This window comes from Spodoptera frugiperda, chromosome 28, assembly GCF_023101765.2.
Source record: "Spodoptera frugiperda isolate SF20-4 chromosome 28, AGI-APGP_CSIRO_Sfru_2.0, whole genome shotgun sequence".
Lineage (NCBI taxonomy): Eukaryota > Metazoa > Arthropoda > Insecta > Lepidoptera > Noctuidae > Spodoptera > Spodoptera frugiperda.
In genome coordinates this window covers 12,487,214-12,514,715 of record NC_064239.1, presented here as the reverse complement: position 1 = coordinate 12,514,715, position 27,502 = coordinate 12,487,214, and the positions used below count along the sequence as shown (strand labels likewise).

At 40.7% G+C, this 27,502-nt stretch overlaps 3 protein-coding genes across 3 annotated transcripts in view; 1 reads left to right on the top strand and 2 right to left on the bottom strand.

The window, feature by feature from the left end:
* LOC118265550 (gamma-aminobutyric acid type B receptor subunit 2) overlaps positions 1-27,502 on the bottom strand; it is a 185,905-nt gene that overhangs the window by 59,690 nt on the left and 98,713 nt on the right. The window contains exon 2 of the mRNA XM_050706014.1: positions 5,511-6,234. Coding sequence (XP_050561971.1) covers positions 5,511-6,207 — 697 coding nt within the window. The 5' untranslated portion in view covers positions 6,208-6,234. The remainder of the gene's footprint in view (positions 1-5,510; positions 6,235-27,502) is intronic.
* LOC118265305 (arrestin domain-containing protein 2-like) lies at positions 17,591-19,679 on the bottom strand. The gene has a single exon (XM_050706025.1). The coding sequence runs from the start codon at positions 19,594-19,596 to the stop codon at positions 18,610-18,612; it is 987 nt and encodes a 328-aa protein (XP_050561982.1). The 5' UTR covers positions 19,597-19,679; the 3' UTR covers positions 17,591-18,609.
* On the top strand, positions 25,708-27,477 carry LOC118265398 (arrestin domain-containing protein 2-like). Its single transcript, XM_050706026.1, has one exon. It carries the CDS (start codon positions 25,921-25,923, stop codon positions 26,836-26,838), a length of 918 nt encoding a protein of 305 aa, XP_050561983.1. The 5' UTR covers positions 25,708-25,920; the 3' UTR covers positions 26,839-27,477.

The following is a 27,502-nucleotide window of genomic DNA, read 5'->3' as shown; positions in this document are numbered from 1 at the left end:
TCCACAAAACTTAGGGAACCAATATCGGGAATGATTGAATTTTGTTCTTTCATTACGATTTGGTATTGTGCTGAAGTCTTAGGAAATTAGTTTGGCGGAACGATGTTTTTGATTGGGAGTTTAGCGATGTTTGGATTTGAAAGGTCCCGGTTTTTAAGGATGTAAGATTATTCAATAACTTCTTTCGCTGTGGGCGAGGCGAGATGGAGATTAAGACTCCTACTGGTTAAAAACAACCCCGTTACTACTCCTGCTTTTCGAGTCGGAGCCCCGGTAAACTCTCTAGGCAGTCCGCAGCTCCGGAATCTTGATGACCAACAATATTATCCAATATTTTTCATCACTACATCGTAAAAACTTGATTGGTACAATAGAGGTAATTAAAACCGTTTATTGTCCTCTGAATGGAACGGAGTCTGACACTTCCTCTCGTCTCGTCCAAGGCGGGAGAAATCATTGGATATATTTTATACCCCTTAAAAAATGGACATCAAGATTTGTGCACCAAATATCAAATCAATCTATCATCAGTTAAAGGGTAAAATACCAATTACTTTTGACCGAAACAAACGGAGCAAGCTAAATAAACCCATTCAATAAACAGATAAAAATAGAATATGACATAAATCGTATTGATGATCCGTGATACTCGTATTGACGCAATCTGAGCCTCGCCGGTTACAGCCTAATACTGAGATTGGATTTTGGTAACAAAATGAAAAGTGGTCGGTAAACGGTGTAGGCGTATACTTCGGCGTTCAGTAACGTGGTCAATTGGAGGGTTCAAATATCGGGTTTAGCTTTTTGAAATGGTGTGAACGTGTTATATGCTTCTACGGAACTGGGTTATCTAGTTACGTTGGTGTTTTTAAGCCTACTAGGCTGCCCAAAAACACACTTTTTGTTTTCTAAAATAACGTTGCCTCAAAAAAACAGGGATTTTTTATAGTGGTGCGTTTACAAACATACAAGTTCACATGCTCATGACACCCAGACCCGAAATAACAATTTGTGGATCACACACAGAGTTGCTCTGTGCGGAAATCGAATCCGCTACAGTTGCCCACCCACCACGCCAACTTTGCAGTAATTGTTAGTACGATTCTTTGGTAGGCTAAAGTATTATTTTGGAGATTTACTAAAAAAAATATTAATGGGTGTCATGTGTATGTGAAGTTGTATGTTTTTAAACACACCCATGACGAATCATAGTACGGGGCAACGTTTAAAAAAAATACATATAAAGGCATATTTTATGCCCCATGCGATCGGTAGAAATCGTCAGCTATGAGTCTCATGTAATAATATGCTATTAAATGCATTTGACTACCACACACAAACATTCTTAAGTTTATTTATAACACCATGGTACTTTTACTACAACATTCGCTCAGCACCAATTTCCCTAGATTACACAGCAAATGGAGGAACCATAACGCAACACGAAATGAAACGTCATAACCTCAAAACGCCGCAAACTTCCAACACATTTAACAAATTGCATTTAATTTAATCTGTGGCAGTGTGACAGACGCGGCCGCGGCAAAACCAAGCAACAGTTTGGAGGCGAAAATGAATTATTTTGTTTTGTTTCTGTAACAAATTATTAGTGAACATTTTATTGTAATGAAGACCATTATTGTTGCAACGTTTTCCTTTAATGGTAGGTAGGTAACGGTGTAATATATTTTTAATAGGTTGTTAACATACTTTTAGTAAGTTATAATAATTATGAATCCAATGTAAACGGAGACACACATTGCTATACACTGAGCATAGTTCTAGACTTAGCAGAACCATTATAAAAATCAGACAATCATCTTGCCCTGTTGATCGAGTGGTCGCAAGTGCAACTGCCGCATAAGAGGTCTCGGGTTTGATTCCCGGGTCGGAGTATTACTGGGTTTGGCTTTTTCGGTTTTTTGAAATTTCTCAGTATCTCTCTCACTCTCAGCACGGTTCTTGGAACTGTGCCCAGTATATGGCAATAGGCTCACCCCCTATTACATGGGACTTAATTATAACACAAATAGTAAGTAACTAGTAGTACATTGTATAGCGGTATTACGTGACGTAATGTGCACATCTGCCTATCCCTTCGGGGATAAAATTCGAGACGTTGCTAAAGACACTCTCCATGATTTGCACAACTTGGAAGTCAAGCCCAGTCCCTTTGCTTGGCTGCAGTTTTTGCAACCATTTGACTAACGAGGTAGTAAACAGAAATAAATTCTATGTTTTTGTGAAAACTCGAGAGCAAACAATAACAATGAAATAATACGAGAAACTTTCTGTCTCATTAAAATTGTTCCAAAGTTTTTACCAAGGAGTATGAAAGTTAGGAGTGCCACCTTATTTGGGAATTGAAGTGAAAATATGTGTTTTAAAATAAATCATGTGGTGTTTTTGTAGCTAGAGTAGTACTGTTATAATTGTAAGTATAACTTATTTTTCTACTTTTTTTATATGACTGTCTGCCAATGAGTTATTCCATTTTCATACATCGAGCACAAACCACGACTACCGATATTTTTTAAAGACACATACACACTTTTTAAAATTACCCTCTTGCTTAAAATTTTAACATTATCAGTACTCTATAAGTTTATACTCCGTGTGAGTCACACTACGGAGGCGTTATTTGCAGCCAACACTGAGTTGGTTTCATGACGTCAATATTTGTATAAAGGTTTCAAGCTTGTATGACTCCTACTCCTCAACTTACGTGGCAATGTGTTTTGTAATGTTTTTAGTCATTATTCTATATGTGTTGGAGTTAAACTCTGCTATTAGTTAGTGGGGCTCAGTTTTCTCTGGTTTTTCCTTTTTGTTATTTTTTTATTTTGACTGTTAGTTTCTTCCCTGTTCTCAAGTTATGATGGTTGGAAAATCATCCAATTACCTATACCAGCTTGGATGAAGCGAGAGGGATTGTCAGACTCTTACTGACTAAAAACCAGACCGTTTCTACTGCTGCTTTTTGTGCTAGAGCCCTTCTCGCCTTGCCCAAGTCGGGAGAAGTCATTAGATGCCTTACCACCTCCAAAAAAAAGAAAAAAATCGGCTATTTTAGCGTGATGATATTGCGTAGTGGCCTGGGGCCTTAGTCTGCTATTACAATTGTGTCAGAATGGTTGATCACTGAGCAGTGCAAGAGGGACGGAGCTATGTAGGTTGTATAGCTCCATAAGCAGACTAAGGCCCCTGGTTTGATGTTCGCACCTAACACGTCTATTCGAACAGTCATAATCATATCGACCACCGTACATGTGTCAATTATGCAATACTGATACCTATCTCATACCTTCATTCGTATAAAAACCAATACTCTCAGCCCGTCATCAGATTTTACGATACAACAGGGAAGATACCTTACTCGAAATGAGGGCACATCAACCTACCCCTATTTTGTCAATTGATTTTCTATCTTATCAGTTTTGTGATATGGTCAAAAATCCCTTAAAGAGTTAGACAGTTTGTGGTAAGTTGATCTGAAGGCATCTGTGCATATTATGTTATAAATTATGCAATTTTGCTATTATCAAAGAAATAATATTATGCTTTGGACTGTCCCTTCCATGTGGTTTGTTAATAAAATATTATAGGAAAACGAGTTTTTTGGTGGCACCTGCCATTTTTATTTATTTTATTTTCCTTCAATATGTTCAATAATTCTGCGTTCAGTGGAAGCATGTTATGAAGTTAGATATAAAATAATAATGAATTATAAACTGCAGATTTTAATTTAAGGGATTAATTGACGTTGTCGTTGTGTAAGAATCGTAGCAAGTGACGTTCCATAGTCTCTGCCTACTCCCATGGGAGACAAGTGTGAGGTTATTTATGTATGTAAGTATGTATGTATACACATACATATATGGCTCAATTCCATATTGAGCTAATTCAGTGAATACTATAACAGAGATACGTAGATTGAACGGTAAGAGACAATTATAAACTTCGATGAAATTGAATCTTCAGATCTCGAGGAACTGATATTTGCATAAGTTTCAGTAGTTCTTTACTGAAACTCAGTTAAAATGGACTCCCTTCAAAAAGTGAAAGTTCAGCTCAAAAATCTGGGTCATGTATTTTAGGACATCAGTGATGTTTGCTGCTCAGGAATCGAATGCTCGACCCTTAATTATAACGAGGCTGGAGTGCTGATGAAAGCACACGGTTGTCAGGGAAATTACAGGTAACCAAGTTTCGGTGAGGGCAGCTTTCGTCGACATACCCGGTTGGCATGTATCCACATATGTGTGTGATGTGTATGTGAGTGAGTATGTATAGGAAAGTAATTTATTGAGATTTTCTGCTGAGTTTTGACTTTCATGCCAAGCGATTATCATCGAGTTTGGTCATAGCATAACATCGTGCTTCTTAGCTCCTGAAGGGGTAAGCAGAGGTGCTCATTTTCAATGTAACACTTTCTTTTCAGCAGTTATGTGAGCTATTTCAGTGCAGAAATTAGCATGAGCATACATTATGCAATTTTCTAGACTATTATTTAGTTTAATTCAAACCAATAATTAAAAAATGCCTTACTCAACAGTCGTGCTTGAGACCAATGGACCAACGAGTCAGTTCACCTCCACAGGCATGTTTAAATACAAAAAACAGAAAAAAAAACAATAACTCAATCATATCTCTCAATCGAACACACAATATAAACGTCAAATTTCAACTTACAATGAACAAAAAAAAAAAACAAATTCCAACCGATATATTTTGATACCGAAATTCCGTAACAAACCAACGGACTGACGTTTAGCCTATAATATGTTGTGAAATACCGATTTTTTTAGATAAAAGGTATGCATATGTAATATTTTGTTCCCTTTTTTATTTGCATGTATGATGTAAAAGCCTTTTTGTTTCTGCTTTCAAATTGTACGAGTGTGTGTGTGTGTGTGTAGAAGTGCCATTTCAGTGTTATGAAATTTTCACATGAGTTGACTTGCGTATCTTATGATTATTTTTTCAGTATCACACTGGTATTACAAATGTGAAAGTTTGTTTGTTCGGATGTTTGTCCGTCAATGACGCTGAAACTAGTGAACGGATTTTCATGAAGGTATATATACAAACAAGGAATGAGCAGACTTGGGTGATATGATACTTTTTATCCCACGGGAACGTGGGGGAAGCCGCTGGCTGAGGCGAGTAAAGTAAATATAATTTTATTACTCACTATTACAACTTAGTTTAATTTAGAAATCTGGTAAAGTATGGAACACTTATGATGACTATTTAATAAAGTAAAGTAACTTGAGTAGTCTATTTTGTCAGTGTCAATATCTTAGGCAAACATTAAAGTTATTAATAGACCTAAACATCCATCGAAGCCATTTGAAGCTCAAGGACAATTAATTTCAAAAACCATGTTCCTTCGTGACCCTTGATTCCAAAGCAATATTGTTCACAAATCCATCATGAAACCTTAAATTATTCAAGAAGATCTAAAATTAAATCTTAAACTAGTGGCTGTAAGGTTTAAATTGACTTACCCTCGAGGAAGTTGGGCCGCAGCGTTTGTTGAACATCGGTAATTGAAGGAACATGAGAGGATGTGGGTGTCCGTGTGGGGAATCCTAATGATTCATTTGTGGTCCTCCTAATATCTTTGCGATCCACCTTCGCTTTCATCTCAACACTATCTCGTGTCTCATTAGTTTCTCCAACAACGTCAATTTTAGACAGATTCCTATAAATCTTCACTGTTTTAGAGAAATCGTTGAATATCTTCGTTCTTGTTGCATCGTCTACACGAAGTTTCTCCATTGAATTATTATCTAACCCACCTTTATCATTCTCATCATCTAATTCGAGATCAGTTTGGTATTTTTCTTCATTGTTTCTCAAGTTATTAGCTATAATATCAGTGTTTTCTGTCACATTCTTATCTTTTCTCCTAAACCTGTCTATAAGTGTTTGGTAGTTTTTACTACTTACTGTGTTAATAAGCTCGCTTTCATCGTTTTTGTTTGTCGTAATTGTATATTCTTCTAATTTTGTAAAATTGTTATCAATATTAATTTCGTTTGAATAGTTTTTGTTCTTGTTTGTGTTAGTGAGAACCATTTGTGTGTTGACTATCGGTAGTAGTAAGGAGAGGGAGAGGACAGTTGTGAGTATGTTCAAGGTTGGATCACAGAGGGGTGAGTAGAGGTGTAGGGGCGAGGCGGGACGTAGTTGACGCGTCATGCCAGGCCGGCGCTATCGCCGACTATCCTGTGGAAGAAATTAATTATAAATTGTCACTGAAATATGTTTCATGTAGCTTAGAATTGCAATAAAATTATCGTAGCGCTAAATACGGGCAAACAATAAGTATATATGGGCAATCTGATATATAGTCTGCTATTGACGTCAAGGATTACGTCAATATATTCAGTTTCAAGTTTCAAATCGTCATGCCTATTGCTGGTAAACTTCATACGCCAACATAAAAGCCTAAACTAACACATTAAGTGTGAGAAAGCCATGTTTCGGCACGAATGGGCTGGCTAGATCGGAGTGAAATCACGGCCTCACAGAAAACCGTGAAGCAACGCTTGCGTTGTGTAAGTGGGGCTACCAGCGGCCCAATTACCCCCCTTCCCAATCTTTCCAATCCCCGATTCCACAACAACCCTTATATTCCTAACCCCCAAAAGGCCGGCAACGCACTTGTAACGTTTCTGGTGTTTCGGGTGTCCATGGGTAGCGGCAATAGCTTACTATCAGGTGATACGTCTGCTCATTTACAGGCTTATATCATAAAATAAAACATTAGAAACTGAAAAAGGCAGAATATAATAATATCCATTCACAAAAAATCTCTACACATTTAAAACGTTCTAGTTGAACTCAAGCCATCAAAGTAAACCGAAGTACTATAACGACAAATGACGTAAAAAGTAATTTCATTTAACCGTCTCTAATTCTATTAAAAGTCTTTTGAAAGTTTGTGGAATATTCTGCACTGAATATGTCCTGTGGCTTCGCCCACGTTTCTGTTCAAACTTATATTCAAACTTATGAACTTTAAATCGAGATTTTTACATATTGAGCTCAATTCGCTGTTTCGTGATAATTTTATAACAGAGTGATAAGTGACGTAAAAATATTAGTGATAAAATGAGGATAAAAAGATGATGATTATTCTATAGATTACTTAAAATATAAATAATTAAAAATTTTAAGTTAATTATTCTATACTTGGCAATGCCTACATCGAGCAGCTAAATGCAAGACACTTCTAACCACCCCCTCTGTTTTAATTAAAGGAAGCCTAAGTTCAGCAGTGGACATACAAGATATCGATTATGATGAGGATCGATAACGTCTCTTGTTGATAATAATACCTATTTATGTAGGTAATCTGCCATACGAAAGTAAAACAATTAATATATAAAAATATTATTTAAGTGAAACAGTTTCATTGGACTTATTGTATGGTCATCAAGATTAAGAATGTGTACCAAATATCAGATCGATCGGACAACAACTCCCTACTAAACTTTACCCAAACAAACAAACAGGTCTAAATAAAACCGTTTAAAAAACCTTTACAGACTAACAAAATTGGTAGGCTGATAGACAAATATTCTTTGACTATTTTTTGTAGCGTGTCTTGGAAAAATGTAGTTTCCAAACTTTCATACTTTCAGCGGTTGTTTTCAATTTTCGTAACGTAATTTAAGTTAAAAAAACTAAATTAAGTAGATTGATGATACTTCTTATTTAAATAGTGAATGTTTCGAACAGTTTCATCGTCTGAAAGTTTTCAGTTTTCAACCGATTGAAGAGAAATACTTGAGCGAAAGTTTCAGAAAATATTTCAAGGATATTAATGACCAGTTTTTCGTTCATAGCTTGTATTGTATTGAAATAGTTATTTAGAAAAGATTTTTTTTTATGATATAAGCCTAAGACAAACGACCACCACGGATCACCTGATGGTAAGCAATCACTGCCGCCCATGGACACCCGAAACACCAATGGTTTTTCAAGTGTGTTACCGGCGTTGCGGATCTGAATACGGGCTCGTCGCGGGTTCGATTCCCGCACGCATAAATTGTTGATCAGGTTCAGTATAGTATGTATGTGAACGCACCCACGACACAGGAGAAAATCAAACGGTGAGACAACGTTTTCAAGAAAAAAAAATTAGCTAGACAAAATTGCGTATAATCCTGACATTTTAATGAAATGAATTTATTTTGTATATAAGAGCACTTTCCAAGTAAAAAATATGTTAAATAAAAATATATGAGAACTATATTTTCTAACGGACTATTCTGAGAAGAAATGCCGAAACAAACTCCGAGGTCATTGTCAGCAAACTTAGAGGTAATTGATTGTCATGTGACTCGGCAATGCAAAAGTCTATTGTCATAGACAAGATACGATTTCGATTACAAAGTATCATTTTTCATATAATAATTCTAGTCCTCCTACATTATATTTGTATAGTAAGAAAGCCTATAGAAATTATAGAATCATTCAAGACTCTTTCTTTAAAAATTCTATATCATCTCATCCTTCACAATTCTGCCATTTTTCTTTTTAAAACCCATCCCCTATCTTTGAATAATGTTCAGTCAATTGTCGACTCTATTACAATTAGCCGTGTTCTTAAAGTTAGCTGACAAAAGTAACAATCATTTGCAAGGCTTTCGGATCGTCAACCGTATTGAATATTATACCTTTTGTTGGAGATTGTAAGGTTCAACTTTGATTAATAACGTCCGAATAGAAATTTCCATTCAATGTTAAGACTGTCGTCTGCTTGATTTAAGCTTTTGGCCGAAGTGAATGCTTGTCTGATTTTTAAGATTCCGTTGATGTAAAAATAACAATATTGTAAGATGATTTGACCTTTCATTTTTTTTTGGGTTTCATTTCTGTTTTGTATTTCGAAGTGTATTATAAATTTAAGCTTCTTTTCTTTCTTTTTGAAGGACCTTTTCAATTCCTGGGTGCTTTTCTGCCAGATATGTGCTGTGTAGCTATGCCATGAAGATGGAATAACTAAGCTTTGAAACTATGTGACCGTTTCCACTGATACTTAGCTATGCAGCTGTGCGAGTAAGATGCGCAGCTCGAGGATGCAATGTACCGATAGTAGAAGCCATCCATAGCACACATCTGCAGCACGCGTCCATAAGACACATTTAAAATAAGTTGGTAAGTTTTCGTAGAAATGACGTATTTGCTCCCACTTTTAAACTTTGATTCGTTTTATCTAAGTATGCTGTCCTCTATGACAAAAACATATTTTTTCATTACCTTACTGACGGACTAATTAGATTTATTTTTTTATGATTTTCATACCCCATCATCATCCCTATTGTGGGTAACAAACTTGGCTTTGTCTCATTTAGTTTGTAGTTATTACAATAAGTTGTTTACAGTGATTGAAAGACTCGATTAATTACCTAAAAGGTTAACAAAGGAATGTTTGAATTGAAAAGTTATTTTTGTACTTTTCATCAATGAATCCTTGTTATGATATTTTTAACAATACTGATTGTTGGTACAAGTCACACAATACTGGATCTGAATGGAATAACGATTGAACGATTGAAGGATTAATTAATTTTGTCAATCATTCCTTTGTCATTCAATCCGTTCATTATCAAATCCAATCAGTGTGTTTCAATGTGCGTTCATTGAAATTTCAACTGTTTGTGATAAGACATAGAGTTTTGTTTTTGTAATTTTCAATTGGAAGTTTATTTATGGTATATTGGTAGTCCTAAAATTCACAGGTATAGTTACGATTCTGTAAAATATTTGTAGTAAACATTATTAGTTTTAGTACTACTCTTTATAGTGTTGTTGGTTGGCTCATTAGTCGAGTGGTCGCATGTGCGACTGCTGGGCAAGGGGTCTCGAGTTCGATTCTCGGGTCGGGCAAAGTATTCCTAAGCATTTTCGGTTTGGGGTGCGGTGCCAGAAGACCTCCCCGTGGTGCACCCTGGGTACAGGCAATAGTCCCCCTAACGAGGGTGATAGGGTTGGAGTGGCTATTGCCTGTAGCGAATTTCTGGACGGGGCGGAAGAACCTGAGATGGGTTCTGAAGGCGGCAGGCTTTGTGCTAACACATGGCCTGCGCCTCCGAAGGAGCGTCTTTCCGCCCGTCTCTCTGACTTAGCAGAGAGCGTGGGGGAGAGGCAAGGACGGTGCTCGTTGTGCACTCACCCTGCCAACGAGCAGCATCGGGGCACAAGTTGTTCCTGACTGCAACCGTTGATATCGTAATCCGGGAAGAGGTCATGGTCATGTTTTATGACTCTGAACGGGACGAGGGTCTTGGCTTGATCGCCCGGACCGCGAGGAAGATAACCTCTATAAAAAAATTCCTCCAATACCAAGTTCTGGTGCGTGGCGAGGGTATGCGTGGCTGAGGAGTAGTGTCAGTCGCGAGCGCACCCCCAGCTAGGGGACCGGTGGACCCCCTAGTTGGGAAACAAACATACACTTACCCAGGTACAGGGGGCACTGCCTGGGTGGACTGGATATTTCCCCCATACTCGTGGGAACTTTATGGAGACAAATAAAAAAACAACACCACTAGATGAGGAGAGGGCAGGTGAGCTCAGCTCGCCTGCAGTAATCGTTTTTGAGAGCCCTAGTGGCTCTGGTGCCCGTGGGGAATCCCCCATACGAGCGCCAAGTCGGAGGACGTCGGACTCGGAGTCTGACGCCCCACCCGTATCCGACGCGAGCATTAGGTCAAAGCGCCTAACGCGAGCGTCATTTAAGCGTCCCAGACTAGAGGAGGACCAGGAGGGACTGGCGTTGTCCTTCAACACGCAGGAGGCCCCAGCCCCAAAAATATCCACGGCCGCGAGGGGCAAGGGCAAGGGCAAGGGCTGCAAGAGGTCGGCAGCCACTGCCCGCACCGAGCCAGTCGGACGACAGTCAGATTCCTCCATAATGGACGTGACTGCTGCCGATGGCTTAGAGGCTGAGCACGATTCCGTTGGTCTCCGCCAAACCATCAAGGAGGAGCTCCGCAGGCTGGCTGGTAAGAAATCCCAGCCTGCCAGAAATGAGCAAATGAAGTCGGCGGAGACCACCATAATGTCAGCCGTCTTTAAACGGTGTGGGCTGCCCTCAGCCGAAAAAGTGCACAGCGAGCTGGTCATAATGCGGCGAGAACTGGCGCGGTTGTCGGCCTCTAATGCGGCTCTGGAGGCCGAGCTTCAGGCTACCAAAGCTGAGCTAGCCGCTTCACGTGGAAGCCGACCCCAGCCCATGCCGGAGTCTGACACACTCGGACTGATGCGGCGGGAGATGGCTGCTTTCCGGCAGCGTTTTGACGTGCTGGAAAGTAAGGTCCTCCGTCCACCTCTAGCAGCGAGTCAGACGGCCTCGCGCTCATATGCGGCTGTTGCGGCCAAGCCTTCTGGTGAGACTGGCCGCGGCACTCAACCGACGGCGAGGGCAAGAGCGGCTCCTCCTGCGAGGGCCCCGGTGCCTCCACCAGTGCAGGTGGAGCCTCCACCGAATGCGCCAACAGGGCGCAGAAATAAAAGAAAAGGGGGAGTAACGGCTCAGCAGGCCGTTAGCCCGGCCACAGTTATGCCTACCCAGCCGGCAAGAGATCTCGGTGGTGGCGAGTGGCAAGTAGTCGGCGAGGCGAGGAGGGTTGCCAAAGAAGGCAGGAAGCGCCGTAAAAAAGCGCAGCGGCAGCGGCGCCAGCAGCAGCGCAAAGAGAAGCGCGCTGCGGCCTTGCTTCGCGCCCCTAAGACCGCGGCTGTAGTTCTAACACTACAGCCCGATGCTGTCCAAAGGGGCGTGACATATGGCGACGTCCTCGCCAAATTAAAGGGGGCGGTGACTCCTGCGGAGTTCGGGGCACCTGACGGGTTTGCAATCAAGGCAACTGCGACTGGAGCCCGTCTACTGGAGGTCCCCGGCGCGACTAGTGGTCCGTCCGCAGACGCCCTAGCTGAAAGGCTCCGGGCGTGTCTTGGTGCGGACGAGGTTCGCGTGTCCAGGCCCACAAAATGCTTGGATCTGCGAATAATGGGCCTGGATGACTCCGTAACGGAACAAGAGGTGGTGGCCGCTGTCGCCAGGACAGGAGGGTGCCCTGCTGAACAGGTCAAGGCAGGCACCATCCGTCCGGACAATTCGGGGTTGCGCACAGTCGTAGTGAGCTGCCCCGTCACAGCGGCCAAAAAGATAAAGGAGGGTAAAAGGCTCCTGGTAGGTTGGGTTTCGGCGCAGGTCAGGCTGCTCGAAATCCGGCCTCTGAGGTGCTACCGCTGCCACGTGGGCGATCACGTAAGCGCCAAATGCACCTCAGAGGTTGACCGCAGCGACCGCTGCTTCCGATGCGGTCAGCCCGGTCACAGAGCTGGCTCATGCACCGCCCCGCTGCACTGCGACGCATGTGCAGCGGCCGGTAAGCCGGCCAATCACCGGGTCGGGAGCAAGGCCTGCTCCCCCCAACCAAACCAAGGGGCAAGGGTAGGCCCTCCGCCGCCCCCGTCGCTTCCGCCGCCGCCGCCGCCGCCGCCGCGGTCGCCACTACTACCGCCGCCGTAGCCACCGCCGGCTGTAATGCTGCCAGGGAGGAGGTCGTGATGGATTGCCAGTAATAAATCCATTCCGCCTCCTCCAGGCGAATATCAACCACTGCGCCGCCGCTCAGGATCTGCTGCTCCAGAGCATGGCGCAGTGGTCAATCAATGTTGCTGTGGTCTCCGAGCCGTATTTCGTCCCGCCCAGGGATCACTGGGTGGCGGACTTAAACGGCTCGGTGACCATCATCTCGTCGGCCGCCGCCGGTACCCCGACTCTCGAGAGCGCTCAGAGAGGCCGGGGTTGTGTCGCAGCACGGTTCGGAGAGATCGCTGTGGTGGGCGTGTATTTCTCTCCGAACCGAACTCTCGCCGAGTTCCACAACTCCCTCAGGGAGTTGGTCGCCGTCGTCGTCGGGTTCCGTTCCCTCCCCGTGCTTGTGCTCGGGGACTTCAATGCCAAAAACTTGGCTTGGGGTTCCCGGCTCACTGACGTCCGGGGTAGGATGGTGGAAGACTGGGCTCTGGAGACAGGCCTAGTCGTCCTGAACCGGGGTTCTGTCCCCACGTGCGTGCGGATGCAGGGCGAATCGGTGGTGGACATATCGTTCGCCAGCCCCGCTCTGTCACCTCGTGTCGTTGACTGGCGCGTTATGGAGGAGGTGGAGACGTTCTCGGACCACCGGTACATCCGGTTTGACGTCTCCACCGAGGCCGCGGACCCGCCAGTCAGACAGGCCCCATGTGGCCCGCGTTGGGCGCTGAGACAGCTGGACCGAGAGCTTTTCCTGGAAGCCGCAATCGTGCAGGCCTGGGTGATACCACCGGACAGGCCTGCCGACATCGACGAGGAAGCAAGATGGCTCCAGGACGCCATGTCCAGAATATGTGACGTGGCGATGCCCCGGGTCCGACCAGGTCAGCGCAAGCGCCAGGTGTACTGGTGGTCGCAGGAGTTGGCTGCTATGCGCAGTGCGTGCGTTGCTGCGCGACGCCGGTACACCAGGCACCGCAGGCTCCGTATCCGTCCTTCAGATGCGGAGGTAAGAGAGGCGGAGTTGTACGAGGGGTACAAGGCGGCAAAGGCCGCCCTCAAAGCGGAAATTTGGCGGGCTAAGGAGAAAGCCCGCCGGGAGATGCTGGAGACTCTGAACAGAGATCCATGGGGGCGCCCCTATCGGATGGTGCGTGATAAGCTCCGCACCTGGGCTCCCCCGCTGACTCAGAGTCTCCGGCCAGAAGTTGTGGAGGAGGTAGTTGGCGCCTTGTTCCCCGACTTCGGAGGGGTTTCACCCCTCCATTCATGACTCCGCCCCCTGCGGTGACCAATGCGGGCCACAGCGACGATGACGACGACACCGTTCCCGAGGTGACCGAGGCAGAAATGAGAGCGGCGGTGCGCCGGATGGGCGCCAAGAATACCGCCCCAGGACCCGATGGCCTACATGGTAAGGCGTGGGTTCTGGCCTCCGAGGCTCTCGGGCCTCGATTGATAGGTCTCTACAGCGCATGCTTGGAGAGGGGCCAGTTCCCGCTTCAGTGGAAGACGGGAAAACTGGTCCTCGTGAAGAAGCCGGGGCGCCCCGCGGACTCTCCGTCCGCGTACCGGCCCATTGTGCTGCTCGACGAGGTGGGAAAAGTCTTTGAAAGGATAATTTCGAACCGCCTCGTCGCGCACTTGTCCGGAATTGGGCCGGACCTCGCGGATGGCCAGTTCGGCTTCCGCAGAGGGCGCTCCACGGTGGACGCCATCATGCGCGTAAGAGACCTCACGACGGGGAATGCAGTGTCCAGGGGTGGGGTCGTCGTGGCGGTGTCTCTGGACATCGCCAACGCTTTCAATTCCCTACCCTGGAGCTGCATACTGGAGGCACTCCGGTATCACCGGGTGCCTACCTATCTCCGTCGTGTTATCGAGGCCTACCTGACGGATAGATTCGTCACGTACCCCGGTCACCAAGGTGAGTGGAAACGGCGAGAGATGTCGCGCGGTGTTCCACAGGGTTCGGTTTTGGGGCCGCTCCTGTGGAACATCGGTTACGACTGGGTGCTGCGCACCGACCTCCCGAACGGCGTCAGCGTAGTCTGTTACGCCGACGACACGCTGGTGCTAGCGCACGGGAGGTCGCACCAGGCGGCGGCCAATTTTATGGCGAGAGCGGTTGCGACGGTCGTTGCAAGGATCCGGCAATTGGGACTCGAGGTGGCGCTCCACAAGTCCGAGGCCATGTGTTTTCATGGCCGCGGGAACGCGCCACCTCTGGGTGGGTCCCAAATAACGGCAGGAGGGGTTACCATCGGTGTCGGGACGACGATGAAGTACCTAGGACTCGTCCTCGACAGTCGATGGAACTTCGTGGAGCACTTCCGACGTTTGGCTCCTAAGTTGGAACGGACGGGGGCTGCGCTTAAGCGGCTCCTGCCCAACCTCGGGGGCCAAATGCCTCCTGCCGGAGGTTGTACGCGGGGATCGTGCGGTCCATGGCCCTCTACGGCGCCCCTGTATGGGCCCCGAGTCTGATGCGGCGGCCAGCTCGGGCGCTACTTACGTCCCAGAGGGTCATGGCCATCCGAATAATCCGTGGATATCGTACGATCTCCGGGGAAGCGGCGAACCTCCTTGCCGGATTGCCACCATGGGATCTGGAGGCAAAGGTGCTTGCGCGCGTCTTTAGTTTGCACGCCGACGCGCGTCGCCGGGGCGAAACTCCGCTGCCGCGCCAGATTAGTGCGTGGCGGGACGAGTTCCGGCGTGATCTCATGGTGGAATGGCAGCAACGACTGTCGCAACCGAGGGCTGGGCTCGCTGTCATTGCAGCGGTAAGTCCCCTCTTTGAGGAGTGGCTAGAGAGGCGCCACGGCGTCCTCACCTACCGCCTGACGCAGGTGCTTACCGGACATGGAAGTTTCGGTAGGTTCCTGTTTCTGATTGGGCGGGAGGAAACGCCCGGGTGTCATCACTGTGCGGACCGCCCGGAGGATACGGTGGAGCATACGGTGGCGGTGTGCCCTGCATGGGCTGAGCACCGCCGTGTCCTCAGGGATGTGGTTGGCGACGGCGACCTCTCGCGTCCGGCATTGGTTCAGACCATGGTGCGGAGCGAGGGGGACTGGGATGCCGTCTCCTCCTTCTGCGAAGCAGTCATGCTAGCTAAGGAGGAGGCGGGGCGCGTGAGAGAACGAACCTCTTCACGCCCCAGCCGTCGCGAGAGACACTCCGGGCGTCGGGGATCGCGAGACGATCTCCGGCCACCGTAAGTGCGGGTCTGCGGACGGTGAGCAAGGGTAGCTCGCCGCCCGACCAGAACCAGACCCGTGCGTGCGGCGCGTCGCGTTCCGCGCGCGCCTCAAAGAGCCATCAGACCACCACAGATGGGGCCCAATAGGGCTGATGCTTAATCCGGAGCTGCGGACTACCTAGCGGGTTTACCGGGGCTCCGGCTTGACAAGCAGGAGAAGGAACGGGGTGGTTTTTAGTCAGTAAGAGTCTGACACTCCCTCTCGCTTTGCCCTGGCGAGAGAAGTCATTGGATGATTTTCCGCCCTGGAAAAAAAAAAAAAAAAAAAAAAAAAAAGCATTTTCGGTTTCTCAAAAATTTCTCAGTAGTAGCACGGAGTCACGATATATGGCAATACGCTCGCCCCTTATTAATAAATGGTAGGTCTCAACCTATAAAATAAATGGTGAAAAGTGGGTGTGTATTGTGCAGCGGCATTATGTGCCGTAATGCGCACCTCTGCCTACCCTTTCGGAGATAAAAGGCGTGACGATTAAAGTGTCGTAATAGTGGTAATGTAATGGTAATGTAGTGTGCACCTCTGCCTACAATTTTGGGGATAAAAGGCGTGTAAGTGTTGTTGCAAACACTTACTTAACTTACATTGGTTACGTACGAGTACATAAAAAGATGTTTTCACCCACTCCAGTTCACTCCTTTGTATTTACAAACACCATGGAACGAAAAACGTTTCGTTTAAGAGCACCGTTTGACAGTCACGTCCTGAACATTACATGTATGTCAATTGCTGACAAACAGACAGACGGCAAGAACTTAATATACGTACACACGAGTACTTGTGACAAATATACTTTATCCTGTCTCTCTTTGCTGTAAGGCTGTTCTTTTAGCTTTTTAGGTTACAAAAAATTAGTTTAATTCTCCAAAAATAATGAACCTGAAAAAATATATTATCTAACTGACTGCGTTAGAACAGTGGTTACATCTGTGACTGCCGCGCACGGGGTTTCGGGTTCGATTCCCGGGTCTGTCAAAGTATTCCTGAGCTTTTTTCGGATCTTTGAATTTCTCAGTAGTAACGCGGAGTCTGGAAAATTGTGTCTAGTATTTGGCAATAGACTCACCCACTATTGAAAAAAGAGATAAAAAAATCTATGAATTCATATAAAGTAGATTTAAAATTAGATATTTAAAATAACAACCCACACTTAGGCAAATAAATTGATTCGAATCGTGATATTTAATTATTTACCCACTTAACCTTTAGGTAGCTGATAGCTTCAGCAGAGTCTACACACTAATCGTTTTTAAATCCACATCTAAGGACGTCACACAGTCAAAACAAACATTTGAACAAGGTTGCGACATTACAAGATTAATACAGGTTGGCAGCCCTAAGCTCCTCAGAGAACGCTTTTTTTAAAAGCCAAGTTCACACGCATTCGTCCAATGAAATATTTACACGGAGGATTTAATCGTCTCGTTTCGCACCTCGTTAATTATTCGGGGGAGTTAGAGGACTTGGCGCTGATGGGGGACTTTGAGGAATTACACGTTATGATGTGTGCTCGCCCTTACGATTGGGTGTTAAACGTGAATTTCACTCGGAATATTGGATTGACGACATTTTGTATTTGATGTGTTTGATTTAAAATGTCGTCTCGTGTTTGTTATAACGTACCTTCTTTGATGGTTGCTGGTATTTGATTGTTAATTTGGTTTTAAATGTCACTGATATTGTAATTTAAATGGCAATTTAATTTAAGCCAGTTATAGGAATTGCTATAAATAACACTGTTTGTTTGGTTTGAATTTTCAAAAGAGTAACTGTTAGTACTAGGGTCTCATGATTGTTGAGGATTTTTGCCAAATCTAAAGGTGTATGTAGTTCTGGATATTAGTGCGTTCAAACAAACTTCAGATTTATAGGTAGGTACGTTTATTAGTATATAGACATGAATAATATAATGTAAAGTACCAATGATTGTGACAAATGTGGGTGTAACCAATAAGGATAATATGTACTATGAGACAATAAGTAGTTGCATCATTTATACTGGTTTATCAAGATTCCTAGGAATCTCAAGGTTTAAAACATTATGCTACGGCCAATAGGAACCAAGCAGAGCTGGTAAAACCGCAGAAAATAATAAATAAAATAGTATTTGGTTTCAAGATATTTAATTTTACATAAATTATAAAAAATACTTAAAATATTTATAGGTATGTATTGAACGTAACATAAAAACGTCAATTAGAGACTAGCAGCATAACATTTGAATAATTAATAGTACAATTATATTCTTCTTAATTTGACAGAAGAAAAAAATCTACGTCCATTTTTTATTGTGTAGAACAATTTACTCATCATTACATTGTTTAATTAACATTACTATAACAAATTCTAAGTGCAATAGTCGACTTTCATTAATTCGAAACTGGAGCGTTCTTTAAATATTTCGCATTACCGAAAGTTCGAAAACTCAAATTGTCCGAAATTTAAATTTGCTTCAAAATGTCGGTACTGACCACTGCAAGTTTCAAGACCATTTTATCCCTTTCTCTATACAACTCGAACTGTCGAGAGTTTATAATGCCAATAAGTTCAAATTGACGAGTCATTTGGTAATGTAGAATTTATTTTTTCTATCAAATTACCAAGTGTAATTTGTAGTAATAACTTCGAATTTTAGAGAGGTTCGAATTATCGAAAGTTTGAATTAATCAGTGTCCAATGTATTTCTAAAACTAAGAATACACCATTAGCTTTCTTCAATAACGATATTCACGTATGATTGATTACATTAACAATGTCAACAATATTAGAATTGTTATAATCCAATCTTCAACTAACTCGTAAGTTAACCCAATTCTCATCATATTTCTTTTCTCCTATATGTTCTTTTGAAGACGAAGGTTGTTCATCAAGAACCAGGTCATCAAGTCCAAGTCTATCTCTTCTTTCACCAATAGCTACTGGTACTTCTACTTCCTCATTGAAGTGAGGAAAGGGCAAGTCAATTTTCACTCTCACTTTGTACTCTCCAGTCATTATTTTCGTATGCTGTATGGAATACAAACTCGGCAATACAGGTACAGTGAACATCAAGTTTGATACACTACGCTCCTTAATCGTTGTGGCTGAAGCTGTATCTTTAACTGCTTCCTTCTCAACCTTTTTACTTTTAGAACTTGATATATAAGTAAAACACCTGTATAATTTAGTTTTTATAATTACATTCAATCCTGAATCGTTGTTTATTGTGAGTTTTATAGTAAAATTTTCACCTGGAGCCGCAATAGTTTTGTCTAAAACTGCTTTGACTATCACTTTCTGGTTTGATGTTAAGGAGAATAAGTCTTTATGCAAACCAAAATGCAGTGGTTCTACACTAGTTCGGCTCACGTAAGCATACACGGGCACTTCTTTAACAAATTTGCTTGTCGCGTTAAAGAACTTGGCCTTTACAAATTCTGCTGTAATTTTGTATTGTATACAGCAGGTTCTGTTTTTGAATGAAGCCGGTATCTCATGTGGTAGGAAGAATTGAAATGGGAACTCGTATCTGCCTGCTGGTATCTTGTTATCACTTCTTGAATGCAGCACATTGCAAGACTGGTTTACGTATTCTTCTTTATTTTCATAATATCTGTTATCATCACCGTCTGATTCTGACCATCTACACTTTCCTTTGCCCACGAAGCTCATGTAGATACTTTCGAACTTGGTTGGTTTATCCACAGAGTAGACCATTGTACCTCTAACTGGTTCCCCAGATCTATGCACACCATCTCTCGTCTTGTCCAGAAATATTTCGCACAACACAGGCATTGTTTGAAACCGTATTCTATGATTAACACTTAAGGGAACCACTACTAGGTGAAGCAAGCGAAACACTGTTACAAACGAATGTTTACAATCTAATATCTTGCTTATATTCAAGAGTCATTGTAAATATCATCCTAAACACACTGGTAATAAAGTTGATTTTAGAATGATTGTAATTGCTAAACCAGTTGAAGTTGTTTTTTTAGCGTTCAATGTAAAATAAACCATGCGTGTTGTGATTAAAGTTTGTTTTATCTTAGCTGTTTTAGGTAATGACAAAGTTCTGAGGGGATTCCTTTAGCGCAGACTGGTATAACTGCGCGTGAGTGTTGCGTGAATGACGTACAAATAATTACCCGTGCAATTTTCCTGTTCGTATGAATCTATCGTATCGCCTACTGCTACAAATGAATTTGTACCGTAAAGTTAAAACGTTAATGTTGGAATTTCAATGTATCTGTATTTTTATGCGTCAATATGATGATAATTTGAAATGCTGTTTGCAAAAATGGCCACCAATGAAACTGTTGGAGATAAAGGTTTGGGTAGAATCCATGAGTCAGTAAATGTATAAACGTATTTTTCGTTTACGTTTGAAAATTTATCTATTTTAAATAAATATCATTTTCCTGGTTTGTTTTGACCATAAAGCAACCACAAAGAGGAGATGCCATAATGTAATTGTGTACTGTGACAAAACAAATGAGTCTTGCCCAATGATATAAGTAAAAAGGTTCGAGTAGGTTATAATATGCGCTCAGAAAGCGGCATATTAAAATGTTGACTATTGGCAACGTATTTGTAGTATGGGACTGCATGTTGGAAAATGGAGAGGGGCGTGGTTTGCAATGTCTCACGCTTTATGTAAACTATCACGCATTATGATAAGGAGAAATTTAGTTATGACAATTCCTCTTTGTATTTGCTTCTTGGTTTTGCCTACCAACAAAATGGATTAAAAAGGAAATTTAAACAGGATATTTACCATGTTTTTCTATTTCTATGAGTATCCGATATTTCGCCACTGTTGCAAGCGCCATGATCACGGTTGAATTTTAGTTCATTTCAGCTCAAAATTTATATAACAAAATTGATGGTCTTTAATAATAATAAAAATTAATTAATTAATTTTAATTCTGTTATTTTGTTTTTTATTTTTATAAGTAATGTTTAAAAATATAATTTTAGAGTGTTTTAAATAAATATATGGAAATAAAAATTAATTCATTAGACATGATACCTTAGTTCTGAAAAACCGCAGAGGTAGTCAACAACATTGATAGTAAAATAATTAATTTGTGGTAAAACCCAGTCACAAAGTAGTTCTTGGATGTAAACAAGACGGTGTGGTTAAATGAACGTATAGCAACAGTAATTTTATATGTAAAATAAAGACCAATACGGATCATGACGGGGTATAAAAGTTAAAAATCTATTTAGTATTTAGTCCGGTAATGAAAAAATATTAGACACTTATTTTTTTATTTTGTCATAATATTATTGTATAAAAGTTTAGGAGTGGGAGTAAATACGTCATTTCTACGTATTAAATCTACCTAAACGTGACGAATCAAAAGTATTGGTATACCTTAAAAAAATACTTAAAATTAATTTACAAGACGGCCATTACAAATTTGTTATCTACCCTATTGTTGCTACCTGTTGAGTAACACAAATGAGTTTAGTTTTAATATTTGTTCCTGAAAATTTAACTAGCTGGCATGATTGTTTTTGGTTGTCATTGTAACTGTGTCATTCTTGCTATGTATATCTTTATTATAATAAAACGTTCTTTTTAGATATTAATACTATTGTTTATTAAGAAATACTCCGTAATCTAACAGGTTATGGGCCCAGGAGGTTCTGTAATTGATATCTAAAAGAATATAGCAAAGAAAAAGTTACAATCGTATTTTGAGAAATAATCTCAAAATGGAGTCCACGCGATCTATGAACATGGATAAATTTGACGGAAATAACTTCAGACAATGGAAGTTTCAGATAAAATGTGCCCTGAAAGCAAAAGGGATTGATATTTCAGTGCCGAAACCGTCTGAAAATAGTGTTGAATGGACAAAGAACGATGGCATGGCGATGTTCATCATTACATCTTCGATGGAACTCAAGCAAATCACGCTAGTGGAAAATTGTGAAACAGCTCAGGAAATTATGACGAAACTAGAATCAATATATGAACAAAAGAGTGAGTTATGTAAAATGTTAATCCATGAAAAATTTTATCAGTACAAAATGTCACCGACTGACAGCGTAGCTCAACATATTTCGAAAGTAGAATCGTTAGCCAAGCAGTTGAAAGAAAGTGGTGAAAATATCAGTGAAATGGCTGTGATTACAAAAATACTTGGAACACTGCCACAGAAGTACAGATCACTTCGTCAAGCATGGATGTCATTGGATCCAAAACAACAGACTCTTATCAATCTCACTGCACGATTGTTAGATGAAGAAGCTAGTTTGCAATGTGAAGAAGAGCAAGAAACTGCTCTCCTCGTGGCCAACAAAAGTTGGAAGAAGAGCCCTAAACAAAGTGAGCCAAATAAAAATGCTTGTAGTTCGAATCAGAATAATAACACTAAACATAGATTTGAATGTTATAATTGTGGAAAACGAGGACATTTTTCTCGAGAATGTCGTTATCCAAAGAAATCCAAGAACAGAAAACCTCAACAAGAAGGTGCAAATATGTTAGCGTTCAATGTAGAAGCAGGTTTACATGAAGCTGAACAGAATGCTTGGATTTTAGATAGTGGTGCCTCCGCACATATGACCTACAGAAAGGAGTTCTTTGCAGAACTATTTGAATGCAATCAGAAATCATTGACATTAGGAAACAAGCAGTCAGTGGAAGTAGCTGGCATAGGCAAGGTATTAATAAAGAGATATGTCAATGGACAGTGGGAGACTAGTGAACTACATGATGTATTGTATGTTCCGAGTTTGCGACGAAATCTATTCTCAGAAGGTGTGATTATGCGAAAATCATACACCATTGTTAAGAAAGACTCCAATGCATTCATTTACAAAGATAATAAGTTAGTATTGTATGCAACAATGACTGATAATAATCTATATGAATTGAAAATAAAAGCTGTAATCTCGGATACATGTAACTTGGTACAAAATGACAAAAGTAACATTAAAATTTGGCACGAAAGATTGGGACATATTAACATACAAAATACAATGCTATATACAATAAGAAATACAATGCTATTATCAAAAATAAATACATGCATAGTATCAAAATATTGCATACTGATAACGGAAGAGAGTATGTAAATAAATCCTTCAAAGAGTATCTAAGCAAAGAAGGTATAGTTCATGAGTGTACTGCACCTTATATACCTGAACAAAATGGGCGTGCTGAAAGAGAGAACCGTACCATTGTAGAGAGTGCACGTTCCATGTTGTATGCAAGAGATGTGTCACTGGAATTATGGGCAGAAGCTGTGAATTGTGCAGTTTATTTATTAAACAGAACTTCTTCCAGCCAGACTCCTAAGAAAACTCCATATGAACTATGGAATGGCATCAAACCTCATGTAGGACATGTGAAGGTATTTGGAAGCATTGGATATATCCATATTCCTGATCAACTAAGAACAAAACTTGATAAGAAGAGTGAGAAAATGATACTAGTTGGGTATGATAACAACAATTATAGGATGTTCAATCCAGAAACCAAGAAGATTAAAATATCTAGAAATGTTATTTTTGAAGAACATAATGTTCCAGAGATACGGAAAAATATTACACAAATATATATTGATGATGAAGAGAAGACATTAGAACAAGAAAATCAAATGCAAGAAAACAATCTTGAGAATACTCATTTAGAAAGATCATCATCAGAGAATGACAATAGCATGTTGAGTTGTAGTAGTAGTAGTGACCCTACATATGAACCGTCTCAAGAATTAGATGATGAATTAATTGCAAGGAATATAAATTTGAGACCTAGAATTAATAGAAGATTTGAAGCAAATCTTGTTGAACTGTCTCTGCCTCAGACATACGCTGAAGCAATGAAGAGTCCACAAAGAAATGACTGGTTGAAAGCTATTGATGAAGAACTGCTTGCGCATGAAGAAAATAATACTTGGACTCCAGTCGAGAGGTCTGGTCAACATACACTTACTACAAAGTGGGTTTTTGCAATTAAAAAGGGAGAAAATGATCAGGTAAGACGATTCAAAGCTCGTTTATGCGCACGAGGTTTTAATCAAGTTAAAGGTATAGATTATCAAGAAATATTCTCTCCAACAACGAGATACGACTCTATAAGAATTGTTCTTTCCATTGCAGCTAAATATAAATTAGAAATACAACAATTTGATGTAAAAACTGTTTTTTTGAATGGGTACTTGGATGAGGATATTTTTATAGAAGTACCAGAAGGAATCACATTTAAAAATGATTGTATTTTAAAACTGAATAAATCATTGTATGGTTTGAAACAGGCATCGCGTTGTTGGAATAGAAGATTCACTGAATTTTTGGTTAAGTATGGTTTTGTGCAATCTCAAGCTGACTGTTGTGTTTATGTAGGTATTTTCAATGGGGTAAAAGTAATTCTAATAATTTATGTTGATGATGTACTTTTAGTTTCTTCCAGTTCCTCAATGATTAAAATAATTATGGAAGATTTGAAACAAGAATTTAAAATAAGGGAACTAAAATTGAAATATTTTGTGGGAATGGAAATAGAGAGAGTAAATAATGGTATCTATATTTGTCAAAGGGATTACATAGAACAAATAATTAAGAAGTTTTGTATGAGTAATTCAAATCCTGTCAATACCCCGGCAGATGTAAATGTTGTTATGTCAAAGAAAATTGATGAAGATATTGTTAATTTTCCATACAGGGAAGCTATAGGCTCCTTATTATTTTTGAGTTCTGTTTCAAGGCCTGACATTTCTTTTGCTGTAAATGTTTTGAGCAGATATGCAAACAATCCAAGTCAGCAACATGTAAATGCACTTAAACGTGTTATTAGATACCTAATAAATACTAAGGACTTATGTATAACTTATGGAGGAAGTAGTGATCTTACTGGCTATTCAGATTCAGATTTTGCAGGCGATATTGATACGCGTAAGACTACTACGGGTTATATTTTCATTTTGAATGGGGGACCAATAACGTGGTGTAGCCAGAAACAAAAGACTACTGCTCTCTCCACGACAGAAGCAGAATTTGTAGCTGCATGTGAGGCTGCAAAGGAGATATTGTGGTTAAAACAATTATTGTTAGACTTAGGTGAAAATATTATATCTGTGCCGTTGTATGTTGATAACCAGAGTGCGATCAAGCTGATCAATAATCCTGTTTATCACAAGAAAACTAAGCACATAGATATAAAGTTTAATTTTATAAGAGAAAAGGTTGAGGTTGGTGTAATTAAGATAAATTATATTCCTAGTAACAGTCAATTAGCTGATATATTGACTAAAGCATTACCAACTCAATCTTTTATCTATTTAAGAGATCAGATTTTGTTTTCTTTTCCCACTGTTTGATATGTGAGTTTCAGTGGGAGATTTATTTTTTATTGTAGTTAAATTTTAGGGGGAGTGTTGAGTAACACAAATGAGTTTAGTTTTAATATTTGTTCCTGAAAATTTAACTAGCTGGCATGATTGTTTTTGGTTGTCATTGTAACTGTGTCATTCTTGCTATGTATATCTTTATTATAATAAAACGTTCTTTTTAGATATTAATACTATTGTTTATTAAGAAATACTCCGTAATCTAACACTACCTTTAATTAAGTGTTGTTTGAACATTATTTTACATTGTTGCATCACTAATATTTAGGCTTAGATATACTCACTTCTATAGCTTTAAAACTTACTTTGAAATGTGAGTTTTATGATTAGGCGTTCTTTGGTCGCTCACCAAGTTATTAAGATCCAAAATAACTGACATTTGTATGTGCGGAAAGACCATATAAAGCGCGATCATGATAAATTGGTTTCTATAACTCATTGTCTACAACGTACAAGTTCATACTCGTAATAATTGATTTGTTTACGTCACACTGATATCATGGTATCATATCGCTATCGATGACACTGTCGATAACAGTATCTCTTCCATAAAAACAAGATCTGCTAATGCAATTTACATTCTGACTTTAAAACATAAAGCACAATTTTCTTTACACCTCCATACGTGTCTTAAGACTATACTACCAATTTAATTCAGTATATTTTTGGTAACTGATATTCAAAATATTTGGACGATAGTGAGTTTGTAGTGAGCAGTGTATTGTCTAAGTCGTGTTTTGAAGTTTTTAAAATTATGGCAGTTTCGTGTGAAATACTAATCGCAAGGACTGAAGATGATGTTTTCAAACCAGGTGATCTAGTGACGGGAACTATTAAATATTACATAGACGAACCAACGAAGTTTGAAGGAATATCTATGAATTTTCTTGGCAATGGAAATTGTTGGTGGACAAAGACAGAAGGTGGTGCAATTAACGTTGGGAATAGTGAAACTTACGTGAATCAAAGCATTTGTTTCTATACAGGAAAGAGTGGTGAAGAACTATCAGGAACATATGAATATCCATTCCAATTCTTACTACCTATTAACATACCATCGTCTTATAAAGATGGTAACTGCGTGATAGCATATAAAATCATCGTGACATTTGTAAGGACAACCAGACGAGAACAATTTGAGGCAGAGATCCCCGTCCAAGGATATGTAACCACATCAGTTCAAGAACCAATGTTATTTGGTTTACAGAAGAAACTGTTTCCTGTATTCACTGACAGTAAAATAGCCCTAAGAGGAGAGTTAGAAAACGTAGCAGTAACACCTGGTGAAAATGTCAATTTGACTATTAAAATTAACAACGATTCAAATAATGAAATATTTGTTAGAACTGAATTAATAAAATGTTTTACATTAATGTCGAATCATGGGGAAACCAGTGCTAATATTATACTAGTACCTAATACTACCACTGGGAGTAATATAGAGAAAAATTCTGAGCAAAGTATTAAGTGTGCTGTACCTACTTTTGTAAATTTATTTTCTATACAAAATAGTAATATTGTCAAAGGAGAATATAAAGTGAGAGTTACTATTGAAATGCCTTTTCCTTATAAAGATGCAACTGTAGATGTACCTGTGGTTATTGGAAAAATAATAGGTGGGGTTATTGCACCTGATCCAATGAAAAATGAACATTGTGATGAAGAGAAATAGAACAGAATTTTATTTGTACCTTGTTGATCTATTGTATAGTTTATAGACTGATTTTGTTATTTCAATGTTAAAGACGTAGAAGATAAATTAAAAACGAGTACTTTTTATAACAATTTTTGTTACCAAAAGTCCTTTCGTGCCGGATTTTTTTTCACTAAAAATCCCTCAGTGCTTAAAACCAGGATGGTTAATCAATGTGTGTTGCGAGTGATGACATATGGTACTGAGACGTGATCCCTGACTTCAACTTGGCTTCCTAACTTAGAGTCACGGGGTTTCCTTGTACGACAAAATCCGAAATATGGGTACTGGACCAGGAAAGTGTTCGAGTTACTACCACGGATGGGGAGACGAAGGGTGCGCAAGCAGGGGTGTAACGACGACATCGCCAGAGTCGCGGGGATCCATTGAAAGCAGTTGGCTTGCTGTCATTTGTCGTGGAAGTCTAAGGGGGAGGCCATTATCCAGCAGTGGACATCTTCTGACTGTTGGTGACGCTGATGATTTTTTGAAAATGTAGGAAGAAACAATTAGGTAATAAAAGGCTGATGAGTGAAATGTATATTATTATATTTTATACGTATAAACATTGTATAATAATATGAACTTATTAATATTAGTAAAGAATATTGTATTTTTTGGATTTTGTTTATTTGGTTCTTTA

Bases quoted from the DNA above. Each gene is read 5' to 3' on its own strand.
- LOC118265398 (XM_050706026.1), top strand. From the start codon at position 25,921: ATGGCAGTTTCGTGTGAAATACTAATCGCAAGGACTGAAGATGATGTT.
- LOC118265305 (XM_050706025.1), bottom strand. From the start codon at position 19,596: ATGCCTGTGTTGTGCGAAATATTTCTGGACAAGACGAGAGATGGTGTG.